Source organism: Corapipo altera, unplaced genomic scaffold (genome assembly GCF_003945725.1).
Source record: "Corapipo altera isolate COAL_440 unplaced genomic scaffold, ASM394572v1 201, whole genome shotgun sequence".
NCBI classification, from domain to species: Eukaryota; Metazoa; Chordata; class Aves; order Passeriformes; family Pipridae; genus Corapipo; species Corapipo altera.
In genome coordinates, this window is record NW_020884940.1 from 3,613,738 (window position 1) to 3,640,839 (window position 27,102).

A 27,102-nucleotide genomic window follows, 5' to 3' on the forward strand; every position below is an offset into this window, starting at 1 on the left:
ATGTGGGATGATGGGGATGGCTGGATATGGGAAGATGGGGGGGCTGGAATGTGGGATGATGGGAGTGTCTGGATGCAGGATGGAGGGCTGGATTCACAGTGACAGGGGTGTCTGGATGCAGGATGGAGGTTCTGGAATGTGGGATGTTGCAGGTGGCTGGCTGTGGGATGGTGAGGGCAGCTGGATAAAGGATGGAGAGCCTGGAATGTGGGATGATTAGGGGCATGGAGGCTGGATGCAGCATGGGGAGCTCTCTCCATGTCACCTATCGTGGGGACAAGTGACCTTTTAGATTTACTCCCAGTTCTCCATGCTCAGCCAAGCACCTTGTGGGTCGGGAAGGTGGTGCCTGGCTTTTGCCTTTGCAAAGGGTAAAAAACAACCCCAACCCCCAGCAGATAAATATCTAATAAAATATAACTTATAAAAGGACTCAGCAGCACTGTCCCACAGCTTGGGGGGCTCAGTGGGGCATTTGTAGGGTGTTGGAGGTCCCTGCTCAGACCTACCACCCTCGTGTCGGGCCATGGACAGACCCCAAGAGTCCAAGGTCAGTCCACAGGCAGAGGGCTGGGGCCAAAGCAGGAATTTCCTGTGGCCACCACAGCCAAGTGCCTTTTTTTTGGGGGAGAAACCCCTGGTACAGTGACCACCCCCTGGGAAGCAAAGCTGGGAGCTGCATCCTGCTCCCAGGGCTGAGGCCTCCCTGGGAGCTGAGACCTGCCAGCTCATTGCACTGGTGGGGCACTGAGTGGGAGCAGTGGGGCAGTGGCAGCACTCAGCACCATCCCCTGCTCACAGAGGGGGGATGTCTGAGTCCCCCTGCATTCTGGGGGGCAGGACACCGCCCTGGTGGGGCTTTTGGGGAGGGAACAGTCGCTCTGTGGGGTCTCAGCAGGCACTGACAGGACTCTCCCCACAGCTGGCTGCACCTTTGAGGAGGACAGTGACCCGAACCAGTGCGAGTACAGCCAGGGAGAGGACGATGACTTCGAGTGGGAGCTGATCCGGAGCTATCTGATGCCTCACCTGACACCTGACCTGCCTCACGGTGAGTCCCTGGGGACCTCTGTCCCCCACCCACCTCTCTGTCCTGCACACCAGGGCTGGGCTGTGTCCTCTCCTGGTTTAATTCCTGCTTGGAATTTAAATTTAGGCTTGGCTTGTGTGGGCAGGGTGGGCGTGGTGTGATGAGCTGTGTCAGTCCTCAGCACAGCAAGGCGGGATGTGTGTGTCCCTGGGGGAGGGTGACACTTGGGGACAGGGAAGGTGGGACCCTGTTGCTGCTGGGGGAGGAGGGATCCAACAGCCCAGCAGGGACAGGGACATTGTGTGGCTCCAGGTGCCTCCATGTCCCTGCTGTGCCATATAACCCCATTGCCACCCCCGATCTGGGGCAGTGCCTGGGGGAGCCTGTTGTCTGTCTAGATGTGTTTTTGGGGTGGAAAGCAAAGATTCCCAGCTTTTCTCTCTCTCCATGTGACCTCTGCCATGGCTGGGTTGGCTGCCCTGGTCCCTGGGCTGGCTGAGGGCTGTGTGTGGGATGTCCCCTCTGCCTGGGATGTCCCCTGTCTCCCTGCCTGCAGCAGCTCAGGTGGCTTTCCACGCTTCCCATGGGTCTTGGCAGCACCTCCAGTGATGCCAAATTCCTCCTCTGCAGCTGCTGGCAGCCAGGATGCACCCGGATCCCCTCCTAAAGGGGCACCCTTGGAGCTGCTCTCCGTGCCCGGGATCTGCAGCCAATGCCTGCTCTTCCCTCACTGTTGTCTCCTGCAGGCTCATGAGAAATTCCCATCCCTGGGAGATGTGGAAAAGGGGGATACAACATGTTTCTGGCTCTTTCAAGTGTAGGGAAGGGCTTGGAGTTGGAGGCATCTCCGAAGTCTTGGGAACTGTAAAGGAAGAAAATGCAAATGGACTTTTTTTTTATAAATCTCATTGCTTTTAAGCTGTTTTTTTGTTATTTTCCGAGTCCATCTCCTCTCTAATGGCCAGGCTGGGGGAGCAGAGCCAGCCAGGCAGCCATGGGGAGCTCCCCTCTCCCATGAGGATGATGTGGTCACTGTGCCTGGGTGGCATTTGGGGGCTTTACTTGCTCCCTGCTCCCAGATCTGTCCCACCGTGACCCCTTTGAGTTGTCCCTGAACCCATTTGCTCTGTGAGATGCACTTGGCTTGGGATGCTCCTTGTTTTTGGGACTGCTGGCTCCTGCCTGGTCCTGAGGCTCCATCTCCTGCCCAGCCTGGAGGGCTGGTCCTGTGCTGAGGATGGGCAGAAAGAGGAGAGCTGGTTTAGGGCTCGACACTAAACCCAACCTTTTTTATTTATTAAAATATTACCTGCTTTATAGAAAACTCTTTTCTGCTCCACCAATCTGCCTCCAGCTGTTTATCCTTGTTCATGCCAGGGCTTAATTTGGCTTTTCCCCTCCGCTAACTCTCCTCTTCCTTTACCTTTTCCCATCACCTTTTCCTTCCATCCCGTCCCCACTGGCATGTCCTGGGTGCTGGGTGAGGGCAAACGACCCTCAGCCTGCCTGTGAGACTGCTTTGATGATTTTCTAAATAATTGCTTTAAACTGCACTGTCCTAATTGGTGTGTGTCCAGGGGGGGTTCCCCTGGGCAGAGAGAGGGGAAGCAGAGCTGGGGCTTGAAGTGGCTCTTGATGGAGAGTCTGAAACGTGTCATTAGTTGAGTTTTCTGCTCGATTTTCAGCTGTCATTTAAATCTGCAGTGAACTGTTTAAAGCCTGGGGGCTTGCAGGGGGCTGAGGGTGGAAGGGGGCTGCTCTCCCTGCTTGAGGAAATAACTGAGGGTCAGCAAGAGATGGGGGATTAAAGGAATGCAGAGGATTTAGGAAATGAACTCCAGGCTCGAGGGGGAAGCCGATGTGACTGTCCCAGGTTGGATGGTGCCCTGGGAAGAGCACCCAAACCTCCTGGTGAGGGACAGTGACACCCAAAGGGATGCTCATCCCCTAATACCAGGTAGATCCTGTTTTCCCATGGTCCTGGGGTACCCAGTGGGTGCAGGGCCCCTGGTTTTGTGTGGTTTTACCCAGGAGGTTCCTGCAGCCCGATGGCCCCTCTCGGTCCCGCAGTGGCTGAGGGGGATTTCGCAGCACTGGGGCCTCTCCAGGGAGCACTTTCAAAAGGAGTCTCGTGGTCTTAGATTAAAATGAGTTTTTATTGGAGATCAGCCAGTTTCAAGGAGCAGAGGATTTATTGGAGAGGGTGCTGGCTGCTGGCCACCTGCCTCTACCTTTCCAGCCTGCTTTCCTTTTGCTTTCTTGTTTGGTTTGGGTTTTTTTTTTTTCTCCCTCCTCTCTCGACTTGTCTCTCTTTCACCTAAAGATGATGGATGGGTCTCTCCAACGTTGCAATAGTGATTTTTATTTTTTTTTCATCTCTTTATTGTGGGTTTGTTTTTTTTTTTAAAGGAGCAGTGGGGAGCCAGGGAGGGCAGGTGTGAGGCTGCAATCCCAGAATGGGTTGGGTTAGAAGGGACCTTAAAGATCATTTCATTCCACCCCCTGCCATGGGCAGGGACACCTTCCACTAGCCCAGGTTGCTCCAACCTGGCCTTGGACACTTCCAGGGATCCAGGGGCAGCCACAGCTTCTCTGGGCAACCTGTGCCAGGGCCTTACCACCCTCACAGGGAACAATTCCTTGCCCATATTCCATCTATCCCTGTCCTCTGGCAGTGGGAAGCCATTCCCTGTGTCCTGTCCCTCCATCCCTTGTCCCAGGTCCCTCTCCAGCTCTCCTGGAGCCCCTTCAGGCACTGGAAGGGCTAAAATAACATCTTGATGGGTGAGTTTTTTCCCTCAAATGGCAGTTTTTCCTAGATTTTCCTTCCAAACTCAGTGGCATTAGGAAACCCTCTGTGACTCAGAGTTTCTGTGCCCTGCTTGGCTTTTCACTCCCTGTGTGGAGCTGTCGTGTCCCTGTCCAGCCCTGTCACTGAGCTGGGGGGTGACCGAGCTGTTGTCCCCACCCTGGTGAGCTCTGCTGTCCCTCCATCCCCTCCAAGGAGTCACTCCTTCAGCTGGCAGCTCCAGCTCTGCTTCCCAACCAGCTCCTGCTCTGCATCCATAAAAACCTCGCAAAATGAAGCCTGATTTTTTTTGGCTCCTGGGGGAATTGCTGTGGGTTGTCCACGGTGATGTGAGATCAGCTCTTGGTGCTGGAGCTTCCCCGGGAGATGCTCAGGGCAGAAGTAGGGATTGAATCCCTGATTCCTGTGCCTGCCCTAAGATGGAGAAGGATCTGACACATGTGGAGGCACTGACAGCTTCATTTTCCAGCGGGATTTCCTGGAGACAGATGCTGCAGTGCTCAGACCTGGTCCCTTGGCACCTCTTGTCTGCCGGAGCCGCCCTCTCCCTGTCATCCTGCCTTGCTTTCCACTGCCTTCCAAGAGCTCTTGGAATTATTCTTTTTTTTATTTATTTTTATCTCTCAGTGGTTTTGTAGGAGGAAAAACTCGTTGAGACAGGGAAGCAGAGGGGGGGAGTGGGTTCTTGCAGGGCTGTTTGGGTTTTTCCTGGAAGGATCAGTGGCAGGCAGGACCCTTGGGATGGGCAGCGTGATGGGGAGAGCTGCCCCTTTCCTGCAGCTGAGCAGGACTTCACCTGGAGCTGGGGGAAAATCCTGTGGGAGATCTTTGCTCTCCAACTCTTGGCTGAGGTTATTGGAGGGTTTGATTTATCCTCGAAGACCTGCTTTGAATTCCAAGGAAGATCTGATCCCACAGGTGGGAAAATTCACCTGGAGACCCCCCCTGAGGATTTGCTGGGAGGGTCCAAGGCTCTCTGTGCTGCTTTTGCAGCTCAACCCTCATCATTGACTTCTGCAGAGCAAGTTGGTGGGTCTTCCTTAGGGAACAATGCTGGAACCTTGTTTCTCTCTTCATTTATTTGATTGAATTATTATTATTTAGTGCTTTTTGAGTCTTTTTTTCCACAGAGCACTTGGGCTCTTTTCTAAAAGCAAACCTGAAAATGAAAATATAATATATTGCTGCAGCTGAGTTGGGGGGGGCACAGAGGGGCTGATGTGTTATTTGTGGTGACAGAAGGGGGGGTGACAGCTTGCCTGGACCTTTCTTGTGTCAAACTAACCTTAGACTGAGGATCAGAGGAAGGATTTAAGGAGCGATGCACGATATTGATGTGCACCCAAATCCTGTTTTGGATTGAAGTCTCGACCAGGAGATGCCTTGGGGCTGCTTCTGCAGCTCACATTTCACGGGAGGTTTGGAAATGGTTTTTCTCATCGTGATTTTTGGAGCAGATTTTGGCTGGGTGATGCCAACATCTGGATACAGCTCCAAAATAACCCTTGGCTGGGATAGTGCATCAACCCTCCGGCTGCTGGGAATGGTCCTGCCTGTCCCCCCCCAGCCTTTGGACACCCCTCCTCTCCATCCCTGCCTCCAGCTTTGCTGGCAGGAGTTGAGCTAAGCTTTAAAAGCTGGAATTTGGTAGTTTGCACAGGTTTTACTGCAGCTCTGCTTTTTGCCCTGGCTGGGAAAGCTGCTGGACCTTGGTGTGTGCTGAGCACCCAGTGGGGTGGGGGCTTGGAGGGGATCCCTGGAAGTGGTGGTGGATTAACAGGGAACAGGTGGAAGGTGTTTGGGGAACGCCCAAGTCCTTGCTGCATCTCTCTCTGAGGGACTGTGCAGCCCCCCTTGTCCTTGGGTACCTGGGAGCATCCCCTGGAGCTGCCTGGCAGCATCCCAGATGGATCAAGAGCCCAGGGAGGAGCAGGTTGGTGACCTGCTGTGGGACTGTGTCTGCAGGCTGTCACCCCTTGGCACCCTTTTGTCACCTTGTCTGTCCTGCTGCCTTTAGAGCTCCCTGTGCCCTGGTGCTGCTGGGGGAGCACCCATGTGGGGCTGTGCTGCCATTTTATTGGGGTGCATTAAAAAAGCAGCCCAAAAATCTCACTGACAACCACAAACATCCTCTTTTAAAAAAAGAGAGGGGCTGCTGAGGGTGTTTGTAACCCCCAGCCACCTCTGCTTGGAGCTCCCTGCTCCAGGATATTCCCAGTGCCAGGAGATGCCCCTTGTGGGATGCAGGGACAAGTGTAATCATAGAATCATGGAATGGTTTAGGTTGGAAAGGACCTTAAAGCCCATCTTGTTCCACCCTCTTTATAGGCAGGGACACCTCCTACCATCCCAGGTCGCTCCAAGCCCTGTCCAGCCTGGCCTTGGACACTTCCAGGGATCCAGGGGCAGCCACAGCTTCTCTGGGCAACCTGTGCCAGGGCCTCCCCACCCTCACAGGGAAAGATTCCTTCCCAATATCCCATCTATCCCTGCCCTCTGGCTGTTTCAAGTACCTCTGCTTCTCCTGTGTTTAAAAAAACAAACCCAACCCACAGCCTAGGCTTGAAGCAAAGTCCAGATATTTACAGCAGAGGAGGATATAATTAGCACAAAAGCAAGCAGTTGGAACCTGCTTTTTCCGATGCCACAACACCGGGAAGAAAATTAATGGGGGAAAATTGTGTGTGTGGGAAGCCCTGTCTGATGAGGGAGGCTCAGGTGGATCCCTGCTCCCAGATGGCCTTAATGGGCATTCTGTGTCTTTTAAAATAACCCCTCAGTGGTTTAATTTTAGTCTTGGCCTCTTTATTTTGGTCCTGTGGCTCTTTGTTTGTGAAGGGAGGGCGGGAGGAAGGGCCTGTGTGTGTTAACGAGGGCCTGCTCATTAATGAGGTGGCCTTTGGGACATGTCTCCTGGCATGAGGGGGGGTCAGCAGTCACCCCCCCACATGCCACAGGCTGGACCAAATGGAGCTGACCTCGTTAGAGCAGAAGTAATTTTGCTGGGGGGAAAGGAGAGGAGAAAAAAGGGAAGTCTGGCCACGGTGCCTTCCCCTCTGTCGGTGAAATGAGCTGTGCTGGGCTCCGAGGATGTGAATTGTCATCCTTTTAGTTCACCCTGAGTGGCCACCCCAAGGGGCCAGGTGGCCACGTGGGTCAGGGACACGGGGAAAATTGGCCTTTTTGATGGTTTCTTTGCCTTGGCCCAGCTCCCATCCCTGAAGGATGCACTGGGAGATGTGTGTGGTACCTGGCACCCTGTCACCCCAGCTGAGGCTGGGACCCCCTGGGTGTGTTGGGGTCCCCTCAGGTGCAGGTCCCAAATGCTGTGGGGGATGGATGGGTGTCCTCTGCAATCCCAAATACTGTGTGGGATGAATGGATGATCCTAAATGCTGGGAGGGATGGACAAGTGCCTCCTACGATCCCAAATGCTGAGGGAGATGGATGGGTGTCCTCTGCAATCCTAAATACTGTGTGGGGTGGATGGGTGCCTTCTGTGATCCCAAATGATGGGGAGGGGATGGATGAGTGCCTCCTTCAATCCCAAACACTGTGGGGGATGGATGAGTGGCCCCTGTGATCCCAAATGCTGCAGGGAATGGATGGGTACCCCCTGCAATCCCAAACACTGTGGGGGATGATTGAGTGCCCCCTGCAATCCCAAACGCTGTGGGGAATGATTGAGTGCCCCCTGCAATCCCAAATGCTGTGGGGGATGGATGGGTTCCCCCTACAATTCCCCTTTGCCTTCATTAGGCTTTTCTTGGAGCTCCTCAGTGGGAGCTGATGGGAGGAAGTGCCTGGATTTGGAATTAGCCAGTGGTGAGAGCCATTAATAATGGAGCACAGACTGTCAAGAAAACAATGGTGGGCTTGGATAAACGGCCCAGCTTTGCTACTTACAGCTCCTGGTTATTAAAATGGAGATTAATAATCCCTCACCTTTGGTGAGGGGGAGGATTTGGTGGGGCAGCTTCTTACTTTCCCTGTGTCCCACCCACCCTGTATCCCAGCCCCACGGCCATGCCATGGACAGCTGGGACTCCTGCATCCCCCTCCTGCCTCCAGACTGCCTGGCTGGAGCGTGCAGGGCAGGGAATGATGCCGCCTTTGGGATCCCCTTTGGGATTTTCAACCTGCCTGCCCCAGTAATTAAGGCTTCAGGGTTGCACTGGGGGCTCCTGGCTTTGCTGCTGGGGATGTGGGGGGACGGGAGGTGGGATACCAGTGGTGGGGCAGGCCTGGGAATGACATTCCTGGCATCCCGGAGAGCAGTGATGGAGAGCAGTGATGGTTGCACTCGTTAAGCAAACGAGCTTTTCCCCCCTGCTGTGCACGGTTTAAACTCGGCAACAACTGCGTGGTAAATGATGGGAGGAGCTGGGAATGGGAATGACACAGCTGGGGCCCGGCTGGGGAGGGGGACTGATGCAGCTGAAGCTGTGAGAATTAAAGGGCAGCAGGTGGAGGGTCTCTGGTGCCATCGAAGCCATTCCTGACCCCGGTGCCCTGGGAAGAGGGGGCAAGTTATCCTGGAGGCAGCTGGTCCAATCCTTTCCTCCTCGTCCAGTAGCCAGGTTCCATCTCAGTGTCCTGCTGCTGCCCACATCCAACAGACTCCATCCTGTCCTGCACATCCCCCAGGGCATGGACCACTGTCCTGGGGAACATGAGCATCTTTGTGATCCCACCTCCTCCACCTCCTCCATCCCTGCTGGCAAAGCTCAGGAGATGTGGAACAGGGGGATTAAAATCATAGAATCCTCTGACCTGGACAGGACCCCCAAGGATCATCCAGTCCAACCCCTGGCCCTGCACAGACACCCCAGCAATCCCACCCTGTCCCTGAGAGTGTTGTCCAAACCCTCCTGGAGCTCTGGCAGCCTTGGGGCTGTGCCCACTGCCCTGGGGAGCCTGGGCAGTGCCCAACCAGCCTCTGGGGGAAGAACCTTTGCCTGAGATCCAACCTGAACCTGCCCTGACACAGCTCCAGCCGTTCCCTGGGTGCTGTCCCTGCTCCCCCAGAGCAGAGATCGGAGCTGCCCCTTGGGAGGAGCTGCAGCCCCCACTGAGCTCTGCCCTCAGTCTGCTCTGCTCCAGCTGCACACACCTCAGCTGCTCCTCCTATGGCTTCATCTCCAGGCCCTTCACCATTTCCTAGTTACTCCACGCTCTCCCTCTTCTCCCTCCCTCCGCAGGCTCCTACCTGATGGTGAACTCCTCCCAGCACGCCCCGGGCCAGAAAGCTCACCTGCTTTTCCAGGCCCTGAGCGAGAATGACACCCACTGCCTGCAGTTCAGCTACTTCATGTACAGCCGGGACGGGCACAGCCCTGGCACCCTCAGCGCCTACGTGCGGGTCACGGGGGGCCCGGTGGGCAGCGCCGTCTGGAACGCCTCGGGCTCCCACGGCCGCCAGTGGCACCAGGCAGAGCTGGCTGTCAGCTTGTTCTGGCCCAGTGAGTACCAGGTGAGCCCCAGCAGACCTCCAGCCCCCCCCTCAGCCCCCCGGGCACGGGTGACCCCGGTGTTTGGTGCCGCAGGTGCTGTTCGAGGCGGTGGTGTCCGGCGAGCGCAGGGGGTACCTCGGCTTGGATGACATTCTGCTCCTGAATTATCCGTGCTGTGAGTGCCAGGGGGTGGGGCTCGAGGCGGGTGGCAGTGGGGAGGTGGGTGCTGGTGTCCATTGGGATGATCCTGGAGAGAGTGGGTGGACTAACGCCGGGTGCAGCCTGGGTGTCCTGTTGTCACCTGGGCTGGTGGAGCTCCATCCTCTGGGCACCTCTGAGGCTCCTTTCTTCATCTCCATCCCTATCCCTGCCAGCTCCAACATTGCTTGTTTTTATAAAACCTTGGAAAAGCACAGACTGAACATGGGGCTTGAGTGTTCCCGTCAAGAGGGAACTGGTTGGAACCCAAAATCCCAGGCTGTCCCAACACGTTGGCTCTTGGGGTTCACCACTTACTTCTTCCAGAGACCTGCCCCTCTCTATGAACGCCAGAGCCTGACTCTGGCACGGATACCAGAGGGTGCATCCCTCCCTGGGACACTGGCTGTATGGAGACAGGAACAAATTCTTGACTCTGAGCTGGAGCTGGTCTTTGCTGGGTGCTTTAGTGTAATGCTTCTCCTTTGTTGGTTGTTACTCCTGTAAAACCTTTTGCCAAAATGCTTGTTTTTTTCACTAAATTAAAAGAAGTCTCCTGGGAAGAAGTCTGTGGCTTTTTCTCTTTACCTGAATTCAAGGTATCAAAGAGCTAAAGGCTCTGGAAAAGTTCATGTGGATGAACTCTTGGAGCCTAAATATCTGTAAAACACCCGGTAAAGCTCGAGGCTTCGGGACTGGGCTTTTGGAGCTCAGCCCCAGCCATGACACCCTGGGTGGGTTTTTTGGGCATGGTGGGATTTTTTTGAGGATCCCTTCAGAGCTTGGCCACTTTGTCACCTCTCCCTTGTGTCCCTCTGGCAGCGAAAGCCCCTCATTTCTCCCGCCTGGGCGACGTGGAGGTGAACGCGGGGCAAAACGCCACCTTCCAGTGCGTGGCCGCCGGGAAGGCGTCCGAGGCCGAGCGCTTCCTCATGCAGGTGAGGGGTGGTCGTGGTAAAACCCCCCGTGCACCGACCTGGGGACACGTCTGGTGGCCCTGGGTGTGCCTGCAGTGACGTCTGGTCTCTCCCCTGGTGCAGAGGCAGAGCGGCCAGGCGGTCCCTGCTGCCTCGGTGAAGCACATCAGCCACCGGCGCTTCCTGGCCACCTTCCAGCTGGACGAGGTGTCCAAGGCGCAGCAGGATTTGTACCGCTGTGTCACCCAGTCCAGCCGAGGCTCGGGGGTCTCCAACTTTGCCGAGCTCATCGTCAAAGGTGGGTGATGTGCTGTTGGATTTCTGGGTCAGGGATGGGCCGTCTCTGCTCTGCTGTTGGCAGAGGAGGAGGAAGGTGGGACGCTCGGGGCAGTGGTGTCGCAGTTTCTTCTTGCTACACACAGACTTTGCATCATAAAACCAGGAAACTGCCTTTGCTGGTGGCCTGAGATGATTTATTTTTGATTGCAGTAGGTGGGAATTAATTAATTATGGTGAAACTGTGCGGCACCACGCTGGGCTGTGTATCTCATAAAGATAATTAAGGTTTGATCAGATGAAACCCTATTGTAGCTGTTAAAGCCTCACTGAGGCCACATGCACAGGCTGAAGTTTGAGGACTAGCTGGTGCCCTCCTGTACTTTGGTGTCAATCCCCACATCCTCTGGGTGGGGAATCCGAGTTTGTCCCATGCTTTTCAGCATGAATCATGGAACGGTTTGGGTTGGAAGGGACCTTAAAGCTCTAATTGTTCCACCTCCCTGCCCTGGCAGGGACACCTTCCACTAGACCAGGTTGCTCACAGCTCCATCCAGGGCCTTGAACACTTCCAGGGATGGGGCATCCACAGCTTTTCTGGGCAACCTGTGCCAGGGCCTCAGCACTCCCAGAGTAAAGAATTTTTTCCTAATATCCAATCTAAACCTACTCTCTGTCAGTGTGAAGCCATTCTCCTTTGTCCTGTCACTTGTAAAAGCTCTTGTAAAAGGTCCCTCTCCATCTTTTTTGTAGGCCCTCTTCAAGTACTGGAGGACCACAATTAGGTCATGCCTAAGCCTTCTTTTTTGCAGACTGAATGTGGTCGGTTGGTGTGGGAAGAGATGTTTGGGATGTGTCAACTGTAACGAGTCAACAATAAAATTGTGGCGGCCGTGGTTGTGCCAGCATTGGCCTGGCTCTGGGGATGCCCCGGAGCTGCTTCTGGAGGGGGATGCTCCACCTGCCCCTTCTCTGCTCTCTTCCAGAGCCCCCCACACCCATTGCACCCCCCCAGCTGCTCCGGGCCGGCTCCACCTACCTCATCATCCAGCTCAACACCAACTCCATCATCGGCGACGGCCCCATCGTGCGCAAGGAGATCGAGTACCGCATGACCTCGGGGCCCTGGTCGGAGGTGCACGCTGTCAACATGCAGACCTACAAGCTCTGGCACTTGGACCCGGACACAGAGTATGAGATCAGCGTCCTGCTCACCCGGCCCGGCGAGGGGGGCACCGGCAAACCGGGGCCGCCCCTCATCAGCCGCACCAAGTGCGCAGGTGGGTCCCACGGGGCCACCCAGGGCGGCTTTGGGAGAGGTCCCCTGCCACCCCGAGCCCTTCCCACCACCCATGGGCGTGGAAGGATGTTCACTGCCACTAATCCAAACCACCCACGTGCACGTGTTGGCAGAGGAACTTGTCTCCTCGTTAACGCTGACTTCTCCCTTCACGCCAATTAGAGCTAATTAAACTTCCCAGGAATGGCACTCTCCTCCTTTCAAGAGCCTGAAACGGGCTTGGTGACAACATGAGGGCTCCCATGGCCTATCTGGTTATCTGGGGCTGCTTGGGTGCTCCCGGTGCCCACTGGGATAGTGGAACTGGTACCCAACTTCACCTCCTCAGGGAAGGGATGAGCCCATGGGGGCTACTGTCCCTGCAGTGTTGGTGGCTGTGAGACCCAGTGATGTCCCCAGCCCTGTCTGCAGGGCAGCAGCATCCTGTGCTGGGGCTGGTCCCAGTTTTGGGGCCAGGGTTGCTCTCTGCACTCACCCCCGTAAAAGGGTTTTCCCTGGCAATACACATAAATCCATGAGATGTTTTTATTTCCTCACTCATCTCTCCCCGTCTCTTCCCACACAGAGCCCATGAGGGCCCCCAAAGGCCTGGCTTTCTCCGAGATCCAGTCCAGGCAGCTGACACTGCAGTGGGAGCCACTGGGCTACAACCTGACCCGCTGCCACACCTACACCGTCTCGCTCTGCTACCGCTACTTCGTGGGCAGCGGCCACAACCAGACCTTCCAGGAGTGCGTGAAGATGGAGCGGAACGCCAACCGCTACACCATCAAAAACCTGCTGCCCTACAAGAACATCCACGTCAAGCTCATCCTCTCCAACCCCGAGGGGCGCAAGGAGGGCAAGGAGGTGGTTTTTCAGACCGATGAGGATGGTGAGTCCGCTCAGGGGGGTGCACCACCCCCAAAAATGGGACTCTGTGGCTGTTGAACTCTCGGTGTGTTTCTCGTGGTGGGCGTCCGTGGCTCTCAGCCCAGGGTGGGAATATCTCCTGTGGCATCGCTCTTACAGGGAAGTGAAAAGGGTGTTGCAGCCTCGGGGCTGTGCAGAGGGAGGTGAGAGAAAGGGGCAGTGATGGTGGTTGGGGAAGGGAAGTGCTTGGGGGCTGGATGGGGGTGTCGCTGCAGACACAGTGCCCTCATCCTCAGAGTGGAGTTTTACCCATGCCCGGTCTGGTGGAGGGTGTGAGAGTTGTCTGATGCCCAGCTCCTCCCAGCACAAGCCTCCTCACTCATCCCTTATTGGGAACCAAAGCCTGGTAGTGATAATAACAGCAATTAAAACAATTAATGCTTTGTACTTAGGTAACATCTTTTATCTGCTTGGTCGCCGATGGATCCAGCACTGCTGAATTCCTGGGAGAGAGCTGTTAACCAGGGCAGGAGCAGCTTTGCTCAGCTCCCCCAGTGCTCTTCCCCAGTTCAGTTTGCCCTGGAGCAAGTTCAGGTTGTGCAGATGAGCTCTGTGGTGATCAAGGCCCTCGTTTTTTGGCACAGCATTGCTCCTGAAAGGCTGAGCTGTTGTTTTCCCCCTGTTCTGGCTGTGCCCCGGGGTTGGGTCCCTGCTGCCAGCACCTGAGTGGGGTGATGTCCTCGCTGGAGGCTCCATTGCTCCATTGTTTTGGAATCTTCTCCAAGGCTGGCCTGGAGCTGAGGCCACTGTACAGGTCTCCCAGGTCTGGCCTTAACCTGCACTGCATCTCTCCATCAGCAGTGTTTGGGTCACTTGGGCTCTGGAGGGCAGTGGATATGGCAGGAGGTACAGGACAGGGCTGGCTCCGTGTGTCTGGTGCCACCCATCAGTGACAGGCCACATCCAGGGCTGGCCTCTCCCACTGGTGACTCCTGCTTGTCACATCCTCTTTGCTGCCCCACAGGGATCTCCCCTGTGTGCTGTGATGCCCCTTCAAGGGCAGTTGGGCAGCCCCCACAGGGTCAGAGCTGGCTGATGGGGCCAGGGGGCCTCATCCTGCTCCGTGGGGGCTTGTGTGGGTGCAAGGAGCTGCTGCAGCCCTGGGTGGGTGCTGGGTGCTGAGCACCAGGAGCATCCCTGGCTCTCACAGAGCCACGTGTTAAACAAAACCATAATTAATCTCCAAAGCACTTTTTTAGCATGGAGAATCAGCAATTAAGGTGGAAGAACTGATAACTGCAGAAGACTGGCTCCAGACCCCCCGAGGAGAAGCCTTCCGTGGAATTCCCCTGCATGGGACTCTCCGTGATTTGGGACCCACCAATGTGTGTGTGATGCTCGTCCCTCCTGTTTCCCAGGCTGGAAAGCAAAACCTCCAGAGCTGGAGTGGGACTGAAGTGTCTGAAGAAACCTGAAGTGTCTCCAAGTCCCGTTTTCATCTCCAAATCCTAAATCCAGCACCCTCCTCTGCACAGCAGCACTTTCCATATCCCCAGCTCCCAGCCTGCCCCTCCAGGGGCACCCAGCTCCTCCCTCCCGACGGTTCCTTTTCCAGCTATGATTGCTCCAGCTGTTCTCACTGGGCTGTGACTGCTCCAGCTGTTTTCTGATGGAATATTCATACAGGAGCTCCAGATGTCTTTTTGCTGTACTGTAATCACTCCAGCTGCTTTTCCCTGTGCCTCGATTAACTGGGGCTGGTGGCTTCCCCCTTGGATTGAACTTGGGGCCGTGGGTACGTTTGGCCTCCTTGAGATGGATCCATGGATATCCACCTATGGATATATGGCCTTTATTCCACGTGGGCTTGGCACAGCATCTCCCTGCCTGCCTGGGAGGAGGAGAAGGATTTTTGCTCCTAGAACTGGGTGATGAGCAGCCACCCGTGCAATTAAGCCAAGGTGCTGAAGGCTCATTAATCACAGGACCCTTAATTGTGATTTATTTTGGCACGAGGCCAGTTTTGGTGGCAGCATCTGCTGGTGCAGAGCTGGGGCTGGTCTTGGCGGGCTGCAAAGATGCACATGCACATCCCAGGTGGTAAACCCTGATTTTGGGCTGGAAACCCCATTTCTGGGGCGTTAATAGCTGAGCCAAACCAAGGGTGTTGTTCGCAGCGTCCTCTTGGACCCCGGGCAAAGTCGTGCTGGTGCGTGGGCAGGACACAGGGAGGGATCTGCTGGATCCATAGGTTTTTCCAGTTGGTGTTTCAGTGCTCCATATGGATGCAGGTGACCCACAGCTGGAGATTTTGTTCTGGGTACACAAAATGATGCAACTCAACCCCAGGTGCCTGTGGAAATGCCATTGCAGCGTGTTGGTGCTGTGAGGAGCCAGTTCTCTCCCTTGCAGTGCATGCAAGCCCAAATAAATAGATATAAATCCATAAATAAATATATATATGTGCATATATGGATGGCAGAGGGGTATATGCACATCTGGAAGCTGTTCTGTGCATCCTCTGCTGGTCTCAACCTGGTGTATCATGCCTATACCTACATACATAAATATATAAGCTATATATGTTATAATATTAAGATAATATATAAATTGTACTCTAGACAATAATTTAATGATGATACAATATATAATAATATAAAATAAGATGTAACTGTATATATAATACAGGTCATATATAATACATAATGATAGAAAATAATACATAATTATATATATAGCACAGGTTATAAGATATAAAAAAAAAAATATAGGTACACACATTCCTGCCCTGAAGGTTTCCTTAATTTTCCCAGGGTTTAATAAGAGCCTGTGTACACGTGTAGGACACAGTGCCTCTGATTAAATTAAGTTGTAAATCAAGTGGAAACGCCGTGTTTGCACGGTGGGGGAGGAGATCCCTCCCTTCCCTCTCTCCCGCTGCCGCCGTAATTAGATCCGAACAAAAGCTGTGGGGGGAAAAAAAAAAAAGCAAAGCAGAGGGGCAGAGCTGCTGTCCCTCTGCAAGGAGATGGGGGAGTGTTTTGGGAGCAGGACTTTCCCAAGCCGTTGCCTCTCCGTGGATTTCTAAAGGCGCGGATATCGATCCCGGTGCTGCTGATCACCATTGGTGATTACAGTTATTATTGTGCTGGTGCTAATTAGAGGGGAGGGCTAGGACATGTCTGTCTGCAGGTGAGGATGTTGCTGCTTGCTGGCAGCGTCTCCCCAGGGTGCTGGTGGCTCCTGGGGGGATTTAAGTTGTGGGGGAAGAGGGGATTGATTTATTTTGAGCTTGGGCAGGTTGTGCCAGTGACGGTGGGTGGGAATTGCTGCTGGAAATGGTACCTGTGGGATTTGTGCCATGGTGGCGGGGACATCCTCTTCTAGTGGCAGTCACCAGTGGGCCCAGGAGCATCACTGCCTTGGGGAGCATCTCCCTGGGGAGCCACCAGCCCTGTCTGGTGGCACATGTTGGAGCTGGGTGACATGGCAAAGGGGATGTGGTGGTTTGGTCACGGGGCCACCTGGAGGGGTTTCCTGGAGGATTTCTCCTTCCAAACTGGTTTCGTGCTGCATCCAAGCATGTCCCCTTTCCTTCCCCAGTGCCTGGGGGCATCGCCTCGGAGTCCCTCACCTTCACCCCGCTGGAGGACATGATATTCCTGAAGTGGGAGGAACCGGTGGAGCCCAACGGCCTCATCACACAGTACGAGGTACGTCCCGGAGGGCTGCGGCTCCCGGGGTGGGGACAGAGGGACACGGGAGAGTCCTGTTGGGGGGACGCAGTGGAGGGAATTTGGGACAACTGCTGCTGTTGCTCATGGGGATTAAAGGTGACTGCAGCACTGCTGCTGCCCCCAAGCCCTTCGTTTGGCTTTTCGGGTGAACCTCTGCTTTTGACTTACCCCAAAAAACATCTGCCTCCAGGCTGCCCCCATGACCCTCCTTGGAATTCATCCCTTTCACCTGAATCCAGGGTCTCCCCCCTCTCCCACGGCCTTGGGTGACGCTCTGCCCTGTCCCTGCAGATCAGCTACCAGAGCATCGAGTCGTCCGACCCGGCCGTCAACGTGCCCGGCCCGCGTCGCACCGTGTCCAAACTGCGCAACGAGACCTACCACGTCTTCTCCAACCTCCACCCCGGCACCACTTACCTCTTCTCGGTCCGGGCCCGCACCGGGAAGGGCTTTGGCCAGACAGCACTCACCGAGATCACCACCAACATCTCTGGTAGGTTCCTGTGGCTCCAGGCCATGGCTTCACCTCCACTCAGATATCCTGGGGTGGTGTCAACCCTCTGCATGGCTCCCGTGAGTTTGGCGGCTGGGAGGTTTGTGGTGACCGGAGGCTGCTATGGAAGGATGCTCTTAGGGGTGGCAGCTGTGCCATGAGCCCCCCAGGCAGCCCCCAACTTGATGGGTCCCTGGCCGGGGAGTCCAACCAGCCCAGTGCTGGTGACTGGTGCTGTCTGAGCTCTCAGTGTAATTGGGCTTTGTTAATGAGCCACGCAGTACTCGAGGCTCTTTGCTCAGGTCTGTGGTGTCACCATTAACTGCAACAAACAGGCTGAGATGAGCCCAGATGGGGGCACTGAAACTGCAAAGCAGCTCAAGCTGGACCACAGCGGCTGCCAGTGATGGTGTGGGGGTCACAGGGCTATGCCAGCATGAGGGGGGTCCCTCATCTTGGTCTAGGGGTGTTGCTGGGCTGGCTTGGGTGTGTTTCTGCCCCAGGGGTAAAGGTTCCACTTTGATTCCAGTGATTCCAAGTGCCATTGATTCTGACTGGTGCCATCCCTGGGCACATCTTTAAGCCCTGGAGCATTTGAGTCCTGCCAACATTGGATCCCGCTCCCTGTCTCCTCCCCTCTGCCAGACCAGCATTGTTAACCCCCCTGAGTGCACACCCAGGGGTCCTCTCCCAACCCTGACACTCATTCAAGACCTGGAGGGTCACACCATTGGGTGATGCCTTGCCCTGGGCAAGGCTGCTCAGGCCTCAGTGTCCCCCTGAGCTGGGGGCAGCTCTGAGTACAGGGACTCATCCCTGAGGGCCAGAACTCATCCCTGCTCCCTTTGCAGCTCCCACCTTCGACTATGGGGACATGCCATCGCCGCTGAGTGAGTCAGAGAGCACCATCACAGTGCTGCTCCGGCCGGCGCAGGGCAGGGGGGCTCCCATCAGGTAGGTCGGGGCTGTAGGAGGGTGAGACCCCCAAAAATGGGGTGGGACAGCACGGTGGAGCTCCAAAGGAAGGGCAGGACCGTGATTTTCCCGAAGCTATTTTTGGGTATCAGTCTCTTCTCCCAGCAGTAGGACAAGAGGGCGCAGGCTTAAGCTGCGCCAAGGGAGGTTTAGGTTGGAAATTGGGAAGTTCTTCACAGAGAGAGGGATCAGACATTGTCAGGGGCTGCCCAGGGAGGGGGTGGAGTCACTGTCCCTGGAGGTGTTTAAGAAGAGACTGGACTTGTCTGGGTGACAAGGTGGGGTTGGGTCACAGGTTGGACACAAAGATCTCTGAGGTCTTTTCCAACCTGGCTGATTGTGTGATTGTGTGACTCTAACCCGTGCCTGGCCCTTGCCAGCACTTACCAGGTGATAGTGGAGGAGGACCGTCCCAAGAAGCTCAAGAGGGAGCTGGGGGGGGCCCGAATGCTTCCCGGTGCCCCTCACCTTCGACGATGCCATGTCCCGGGGCTCCGTGCACTACTTTGGGGCAGAGCTGCCTGCCAGCAGCCTCACCGAGGCCAAACCCTTCACTGTGGGGGACAACCAGACCTACAGCGGCTACTGGAACCCCCCCCTGGAGCCCAAGAAGGCCTATCTCATCTACTTCCAAGCCATGAGCAACCTCAAAGGGGTGAGTGGCCGTGGGACCCCCCTCCGGCCGGTGGGTTGGACCAGGCAGAAGGCAGGCTGGGGTTTGGGGGGGTCAGGAAAAACGGGGCTTGTTTGAGGTCCCCCTTGGGCCACCCTCTGGGCTCACCCCCAGTGTCCTGCTCAGGGGGAGCTGGTGCTCTGGGCTGCCCTTATGGCACACTGGGACCATGGAGGGGTGTCCCATTCCTCCCAGCACCCCTGGGCTGTGCCTGTCCCCATCCTGGTGCTGACACTGGGGAGGGAGGAGTCCAACCTCCCCCACCCACCAGCCATGACTCCAACCAGCACCAGTGCATGGGACACCCCATTCCTGGGCTCATCTTGGCGTGGAGAAGGACCATTTGGACAGCAGGAGCTGCGTGTGCATTGCTGGGACCCACTGCTGACAGGACAGCGAGTCCCAGCTCCAGAGAACTCCTGGGAGCTCCTAGGCTGCCTTTCCCTGCCTTCTGCTGCCTGTTCCCTCTGTGAAGGTGTAACAGCCCTGCTCTGACAGCACCCCCACATCCCTGGGCTGATTTCTCCAAGTCATTGATGGGACCACCGGGACCCTTCTCAGCATCACCTGCTCCAGCACGTCCCATCCCCCCCAGGGGAGGGTGAAAGCAAAGCAGCAGGACCACAGCTCCATCCTCATCCTGCACAGCTCCATCTTGCTGGAAAGGTGCTGGTTATTGAATCCTTTCCTCGGCTCCAGGGTCGTTCACACCTCGCTGGGTTGTAATTAGAGCCGAGATGGACAAGGAGGATCTCGGCTCTGGCTCGCTTGGGCACTGCTGGATAATAACTGGTAGCTGATGCTGTTTTATAGCCTTCCTGCTGGGAGGCAATGGATTTGTCCTGGCTGCTGTCAGACATTGCAAAAAGGCTGGATCCTGGCTGTGGTTGTTCAAGGGTTTTGTGCCAGATGAAGCAAGAAACAGGAGAAGGAAAAGCTGGTAACCCCAGGGAGAGCAGGGCCGGAGCTGCCCCTGCCCTGGGCCTGTGGCATGGGCAGGTCTCAGTCCAAGGGTGGATGGAGCAGCATTGCCAGCAACAGTGTCCTGAGGATGCTTGGAGAAGAAGGCAATCCTGCCAAGATGGTGCTTTTTTGTTTTGCAGCAGAAGTTGGATGCATGGAAAGATGGAATATTTTAGCTGAACCCGTCCCTACGTGGCAAATGTTAAAACTGTTGGCTGGCAAACTTGTCAGCACATACAGGGCACTGGGACTGGGGCTGAAAACTTTAACTGATGGAAAGAAAACCCCTGTGAAGCTCTGGATGATGACCTGGGAATGTTTTAGCTGTAGCTGGTGACCCGTGGCTTACCTGGATCTGCTGGGTCCCTCTGATGGTCTTGAGCTTTGCTGTCCCCTCTGTGCCAGCAGCAGTGGACTTACCTAACCCTGGGAATGCTGGGGGCAGCTCATTCGGCAGCATCTCTTGGGATGTGGGTCCCCTGGAGCTCTTTGGGTGCTGCAGCACAAATCACCAGGAAACTCCCTCGATTTTGGGGGGTCAAAGCACCAACGGACCAGCCTTGCGTCCACCCAGCCTCGCTGGGAGCGGGAGCGGGGAGAGGAGCTCTGGGATCATCCAGCACTGATCCTCCTTTTTTACCTCTGTAGGAAACCCGGCTGAACTGTGTCCGGATCGCCCGCAAAGGTGAGCCCACCCTTTCCTGGCCAGGGGGGTCCCACCGAGGCCGTGGCTCCAACCCTGTGGCTCCTCTGGTGGTTGGGGCCGTGCCGGTGGGTGTGGGGACCGGTGCTGCTGGTGGTTGGGGTGGGTGTGATGGTTTTATTCTTTCCCACTTCCTCTGGTGCCTGGGGTCTTCCCCTTGGTTGGGTTTTCCCTCTCGATGCCGTTGTCGTGGTGGGGGTGGCAGGATGGAGTCAGTGGTGCTGGATGCTGAATCCGGGGATGGCTGATCTTACGTGGGGAGTGACAAAAGGTGGCACAAAGGGACTTGTCTCACCCCACTGGAACTGAGAGAGGGCCTTGCCCGTGGTCATAGTGTGGCACTGCAGAGCCCTGTAATGTCTTGGTGGAATAATGTGTTCATGGAGCAATGAGCACCCCATGGGACAAATCCTAGTGTTTCCATATATGATGTTGCCAACACCCCTGGAGCTGAGTGATGACCCCTCCTGCCTGTCCTTGTCCCCTGGCAGCTGCCTGCAAAGAGAGCAAGCGTCCCCTGGAGGTGTCCCAGCACTCGGAGGAGATGGGCTTGATCCTGGGGATCTGTGCTGGGGGGCTTATTGTCCTGATTATCCTGCTGGGAGCCATCATCGTGGCCATCCGGAAAGGGTAAGGAGACCTGGTGTCATGGCTGGTGCTTCATCTGTCCCTTCCCCCGAGCTCAGCCCTTCTCCACCGCCCCAGCACTAACTGGGAGCTACTGGTGGTGATTGTGCTGCACTGGGCAGACCCCAGACCCTCCCTCGAGCTGGGTGTCCATCCGCTTGTGCATCCCACCAGGCACTTTGGGATCTCAGGAGGCACTGCGGACCAAGGAGCAAAGTCCTGGGGATGTCCCTTCCCCCTCAGGGCTCTGAAGCTTTGTCCCTCTCCTGTGTATTTTTCAGTCTTTTGCCTCTTTTTGCTGCTGCTTCTTGGCTTTGTGCTGCTCTGGTGATTCTGCAGAGATGGAAATGCTTCTGGCCCGTGTCCAGGCCCTGGGACAGTGCTGAGCCAGGCTGTCCCCATCCCACCAGCTCTCCCCCTGCTAACAGCAGCCAGGGGACCCCAGGGTGTGCAGCCCTGCACCCCCCAGCCCCAAATGACAAAAATCAGCTTCATCTGCACTGAGATGTCTCTGGACTTCCCTGTTGCCTTGGCCAGCCTAGGGCTGGATCCATCCATGGGAGTGCTGTTGACTGAGGTCTGGAGGGTCTGGCTGTGCAGGTCTCCCCCTCAGGGGTTGGGCTGGGGCCAATTCAATGCTGGACCCCTTTGGGGTCGGGCAGGGGGCTGCCCACCCTGGTCACCCCTGGGTGTGGGTGCTCAGAGCAGTCCAGCACCTCCTTGGCTTGTTTTAATGGGGAAGCACTGAGCTTCCAGTGAAATGTGGACAATCCCTCTCCAGCTGGCTCTAAATGAGTCATTAAAATTTGGGTGTGCACTGGAGGGGAGGTTTTCCCCGGGCTGACGATCCTTGGGGACCCCCAAACTGCTCTGCCACCCCCAGGGGAATCCCCACACTCCCTGGCTCTCTGGAAAGCTGAGCACATCCAGCGTGGATGGGGGAACCTCAGTGGGGTGGGAGGGAGGAGGGCGAGGGCTTTCCAGGCCACTCATCCCTGGGAGCGCTGGGGACGCGGCCGCTGCTTTTTGCTTGGGTGCAACGCCCTGGAAAGTGGCCCTGGAAAGCGGCTCCTTCCGTGCGGGGCCGGAGCCGGGGGGGGCTCTCAAAGCCAGGGAGAAAGGACAGCAATTAAACACAGGGCTGGGGATGATGGAGCAAAGTAGGTGAACAGCCAGAGGGGAGAGAAAAACAGCGGGGCACAACCTCGGCCCGCGGAAACGTGCAAAGCTCTTTGTGTCTCCGTGCGCCCCGGAAGGATCCTGGCGGATTTGGAGCGGGGATGTGGCACCTGTGCAGGGTTGGCTTGTGACTCCATTAGGTCTGTCTCTGACGGAGCAAATGCCAGTGGTGCTGATGGTGTTTTGGGGAGTGCTGCTGTGGGTGGGAAGCCACGAGTGTGGCTGCTGTGTTCCCAGTGCTGAGGAGGAGGAGGAGAAGGAGGAGGAGCAGCAGCTCTGCTTCAGCATCCCAGGGTGAACCTGTTGAAGGACAAACCAGAGCCACAAATCAGACCTGATGCCAACAGCCCTGAGTCTGGGGCTGTGGGCAAGCTGGGATGAGCTCATAAATCTTCTCCAGAGTGTTTTGCCGTTGGAAAAACACTGATGTGGTGGAATGGGAAGGCAGCTCTGGAACAGACTCATTCCTAGGAAAAAGTGCACTGGAAACGTGATGTCCTAACCCCATCTATCCCACTGGGCCCCTGACCAGCTCCCTGAGGGAAATCCCTACATTTTGGACATGTTTGCTGTTCACTTTTAAAAATTATGGAATAGCCCCTTGGACAAGGGCACTGTGGGCACCCCACCTCTAGTGTGGTCACCCTGAGAGCTGGTGCTTGTGCTCTGCTGCGGGATGTTGGCTCCTGCCTGGAATAAATAACCTGTGGATGCCAAAGGGGACCTTTATGGTGCATTTAATTTTCTGGCAGCACTGTAACCCCCCCTTCTCTGTGCTGGAGAAAAGCTGCTTATGCAATTTCTGCTGCTCTCTTTGTTTGCACGCTTGCCAGGAGGAACTACTATTCTTATTCCTATTACCCGTGAGTAATTGTCGTTCTCTTTCTCCTTTACCCTCCTCGGGGCTGCCCCTCTCACCCTACTGCTCCAACAAGTCCTTAGCTCTGCCCAGTACATTTTAAGGGTCTCTTTGGCTTGGGAAGATAATGCTGCTGAGCTTGTTAGAGGGAGAAAGCAACATGAAGGCGAAGGATCAGTGACTTTGGGTTGAATTTTAGATTTTGGCAGTGTCTTGCAGTGTCCTGGCCCCGCTGAGACATGGGCTCAGATCTCCTGTTCATCCCTCCCCTGGTTTAAGCCCTGCTCTGACTTCTTCAGAGCCTGATGCTGCCTCTCAAAAATATTCATTCAGGGGTTTTTGGCCTAAATGTCTTGAATTTGGGGTGTGAGGTTCTGTTCCTCAGCTTTCCCAGAATCTTTGTTAGATGCCTAATGGGGACCTTGCCCTGGGGGAAAAGCCTCTCTGGTGGGTGCTGAGCACTTGTGTAGTCAGGGGGTCCAGCCCATCCCTTGGGGTGGATTTGGCCCCCAGCATGGTTTTAGGATCACAGAATGGTTTGAGTTGGAAGGGAACTTAAAGATCATCTAATTCTACCCCCACTGCCATGGGCAGGGACACCTTCCACTAGCCCAGGTTGCTCCAAGCCCCGTCCAACCTGGCCTTGGACACTTCCAGAGATGGGGCAACCACAGCTTCTCTGGGCAACCTGTGCCAGGGCCTCCCCACCCTCACAGGAAGAATTTACCCCTAACCACTGATCTAAATCTCTCCTCTTTTACTTTAAAACCATTTCCCCTTGTCCGATCACTATTTGCTCGTGTAAAAAGTCACTCTCCCCCTGTTTTATAAGCCCCCTTTAGGCACTGGAAGGGGCTCTCAGGTCTCCCTGGAGCCTTCTCTTCTCCAGGCCAAACACCCCCAGCTCTCCCAGCCTGACTCCAGAGCAGAGGGGCTCCAGCCCTTGGAGCGTTTTTGGGATCCGTGTCTTCCTTGCACTTGCCCTGTGCAGCAGAGCGATGCACGTGGTGTGCTGGATGGGCACACACAGCTCGGGGGCAATGGGTGGGGCAAGGCTGGAGAAACCGGGCTGGGGGGAGCTGGGGCAGAGCCACGTGATGCCAGATGGCTGGAGAGAGCCTTTGCTTACACATGGAGCACTCCTGGCTGTCCCAGGGGAGGGGACAGCATGGGACATCAAGCGTGAGCAGCTGGCAAGGGATGATCCAGCTGGGGACAGCGCAAAACCAAAGCGTGGTGACCCTGGGATCTTACAGCACCTTTGGGTGAGCCCTGCTTATTTCTGCTTCCTCCCTACTGCAGGAAACCTGTGAACATGACCAAGGCAACCATTAACTACCGGCACGAGAAGACCCACATGATGAGTGCCATCGACAGGAGCTTCACTGACCAGAGCACCCTGCAGGAGGACGAGCGCCTGGGGCTGTCCTTCATGGACACCCACAACTACGGAAACAGAGGTAAGGATGGGAGTCCTGGCATCCCACTGCTCCCATCCCACAGCTACAGCAACCAGAGCAAGGACGGGAACCCCGGTGTTCCCCTGCTCCCACCCCACAACTGTGGCAACCAGGGTAAGGATGGGGAATCTCGGCATCCCACTGCTCCCATCCAGCCACAGCAAGGGTGCCCAATAATCCTTGAATATCCCAGAAACAGCCTGCCAGAGCTCAAGGAGTGTTTGGACAATGCTCTCAGGCACGTGGTGGGATTGTTGGGGTGTCCTGTGTGGGGGCAGGAGTTGGACTCGATGATCCTTGTGGGTCCCGTCCAGCTCAGGAGATTCTGTGGTTCTCTAAATATGTATCCAAGGCTCAGTAAGAAGGTGTTATATCTACTTTAGCCTGATGTGTGTGGCACGTTGCAGGCTTTTCCCTGCCCCGTGTAACTCTCCAAGGGCATTGATCTCATCGGTGCCTGTGGTAACTTTTATCATCATCCAGGCTGTGCTGAAGGGAAAACACTCATGGGCTGCTTGAGCTGGGTCTCTGCATCTGAGCAGAGATCTGAGCTTGTGGCTGGGCAGCTTGAGGCCGTCTGCAGCCCCCCTGTCTGCAGCCCCCCTGGAGCTGTGAACCCCAGCTCTTCACTCGCTCAGGGCTTGGAAGCTTTACACCAACCTTCCCCAGCACACCCAGCCCTGGGCTTCCAAGGGTTACCGAGCCCCCGTGTTCGTCTCTGAGGGTGACTGATTATTTCCCACCCACTGGAGGATGTGTCTCCACGCTGATTTAGTTGTAAAATAACTCCTTGGATGCCCCAGTTCCAACCATATGCTAATAACATCTGTTACAGTAACTTCAAGATGCCGCTTCCACGCGGTTCTTCCGCACCGGCTGTGGGATTAATGTGATTCCCGCCATTGTCTCACGGATAACAGAAGCCCAGAGGGCAAACTTTTCTTCTTAATACATAGAACTAGGTGTATTTATGTTTTTGTTTTTTTTTTTTGGTTGCTGTCCTTGAAACGCTCAGAGGCTGGTGGGGCTCTGTGTGGGCTGAGCTGGGGAGGTTGTGCTGGCTGCCATGGCTGGGGACAGCCCCCAGTGGCTGTGAACGTCCCTAATTAATGAGGGTAAATGAATGGGCTGCTCTCTTGGTGGCTGTTCCCCACCAGGCCTCAGTTTCTGTGGATTTAAAAGAAAATCACTAATCCTCAGGGAAACCTGGGTGGTTCCTCAGCGTGTGGCTGCCTGGAGCTGTCAGCACCTTGCAAGTGCCAGCAATTAATTTCTCATTAATCCCAGGCCGGGTCATGGGGCACACCTGGGTTGTCCCGTTGGTTCATCTTGGGAGTGAGATCAAATCTCTGGTGCATCCAGCTCTGGGGGTGCTCAGCACAGGAAGGATGTGGAGCTGCTGGAGCAAGTCCAGAGGAGGCCATGGAGATATTCCAAGGGCTGGAGCCCCTCTGCTGTGGAGCCAGGCTGGGAGAGCTGGGGGGGTTCACCTGGAGAGGAGAAGGCTCCAGGGAGAGCTGAGAGCCCCTTGCAGGGCCTAAAGGGGGCTTAGAACAGGAAGAGCAACTTTTTATATGGGCAGATAGTGATAGGACAAGGAGAAATGGTTTTAAACTAAAAGAGGAGAGATTTAGATTTAGGAAGGAATTGTTCCCTGTGAGGGTGGGGAGGCCCTGGCACAGGTTGTCCAGAGAAACTGTGGCTGCCCCATCCCTGGAAGTGTCCAAGGCCAGGTTGGATGGGGCTTGGAGGAACCTGGGCTAGTGGAAGGTGTCCCTGCCCATGGCAGGGGGTGGGACTGGATGAGTTTTAAGGTCCTTTCCAACCCAAACCTTTCCATGAGTCCCTGCTTGCCCAACCCCTGACAGCAACGCAGAGCATCAGGTTTTGTGCCAACCCTGATTTTAGGATCTGGTGTGGTACCTTCCCTTAACAAATGCAGGTGAGATCTTAGTCTGGCTCTGCTGGTAATTACACAGCAAAGGCACAAACCAGGTAAATACTGCATAAACTCCCCCATTAAACAGCAGCCAGCTCCATTTGTGGCAGCGGGAGGAACACGGTGCTGCTCTCTAGCAGCGAGGAAAATTAACTGTTAAGCTGAGCTGGAGACTTTGGCAAGGTGATATTTCAACTCAGGACTTTGTGTGAGTATTTGGGCACAGAGCTCTTGCCTGTCTGCATTGGAGTTAATTGGAAATAAGGTTATTAACCCCCCTAAGGTCTTGCCTACTGATTTCTAATAGATCTGCTGGGGTCCTAAAAAGGCCGTGATGGGTATTTTTAGCTTTGTGGTGTAGGAAGAGCTGTAGAGAGCACGAGGAATTAATTCTTTGGTTTACTTTGCTTTTCCCATTAAACTCCCTTTATCTCAACCCACAAGTTTTGTCACTTTTACCCTTCCAGTTCTCTCCCCCTCCCAGGAATGGGGAGGGAGGGAGTGGCTGGCGGGGCTTGGCTGCCCCTTGGAGTTAAGCCCCAACAGTTTGGTTCACTCCAGCCTGGAAGTCAACACTTTTACATAATTCAAACGAACTAAACTTCACAGGCTGCTTGCAAGTCACATTGAGCAAAATCGTTCCGAAGAGAGGCCTTTAC

At 55.4% G+C, this 27,102-nt stretch overlaps 1 protein-coding gene across 1 annotated transcript in view; it reads left to right on the forward strand.

Moving 5' to 3' along the window:
- The first annotated feature begins 893 nt into the window (after positions 1–893).
- PTPRU (protein tyrosine phosphatase, receptor type U) overlaps positions 894–27,102 on the forward strand; it is a 50,235-nt gene continuing 24,026 nt past the window's right edge. Inside the window, 16 exon segments of the mRNA XM_027661173.1 lie at positions 894–1,051; positions 9,041–9,312; positions 9,386–9,467; positions 10,313–10,428; positions 10,531–10,705; positions 11,670–11,963; positions 12,549–12,857; positions 16,439–16,548; positions 16,864–17,065; positions 17,917–18,019; positions 18,421–18,484; positions 18,486–18,695; positions 20,325–20,361; positions 20,871–21,009; positions 23,019–23,048; positions 24,347–24,504. Coding sequence (XP_027516974.1) covers positions 1,021–1,051; positions 9,041–9,312; positions 9,386–9,467; positions 10,313–10,428; positions 10,531–10,705; positions 11,670–11,963; positions 12,549–12,857; positions 16,439–16,548; positions 16,864–17,065; positions 17,917–18,019; positions 18,421–18,484; positions 18,486–18,695; positions 20,325–20,361; positions 20,871–21,009; positions 23,019–23,048; positions 24,347–24,504 — 2,332 coding nt within the window. The 5' untranslated portion in view covers positions 894–1,020.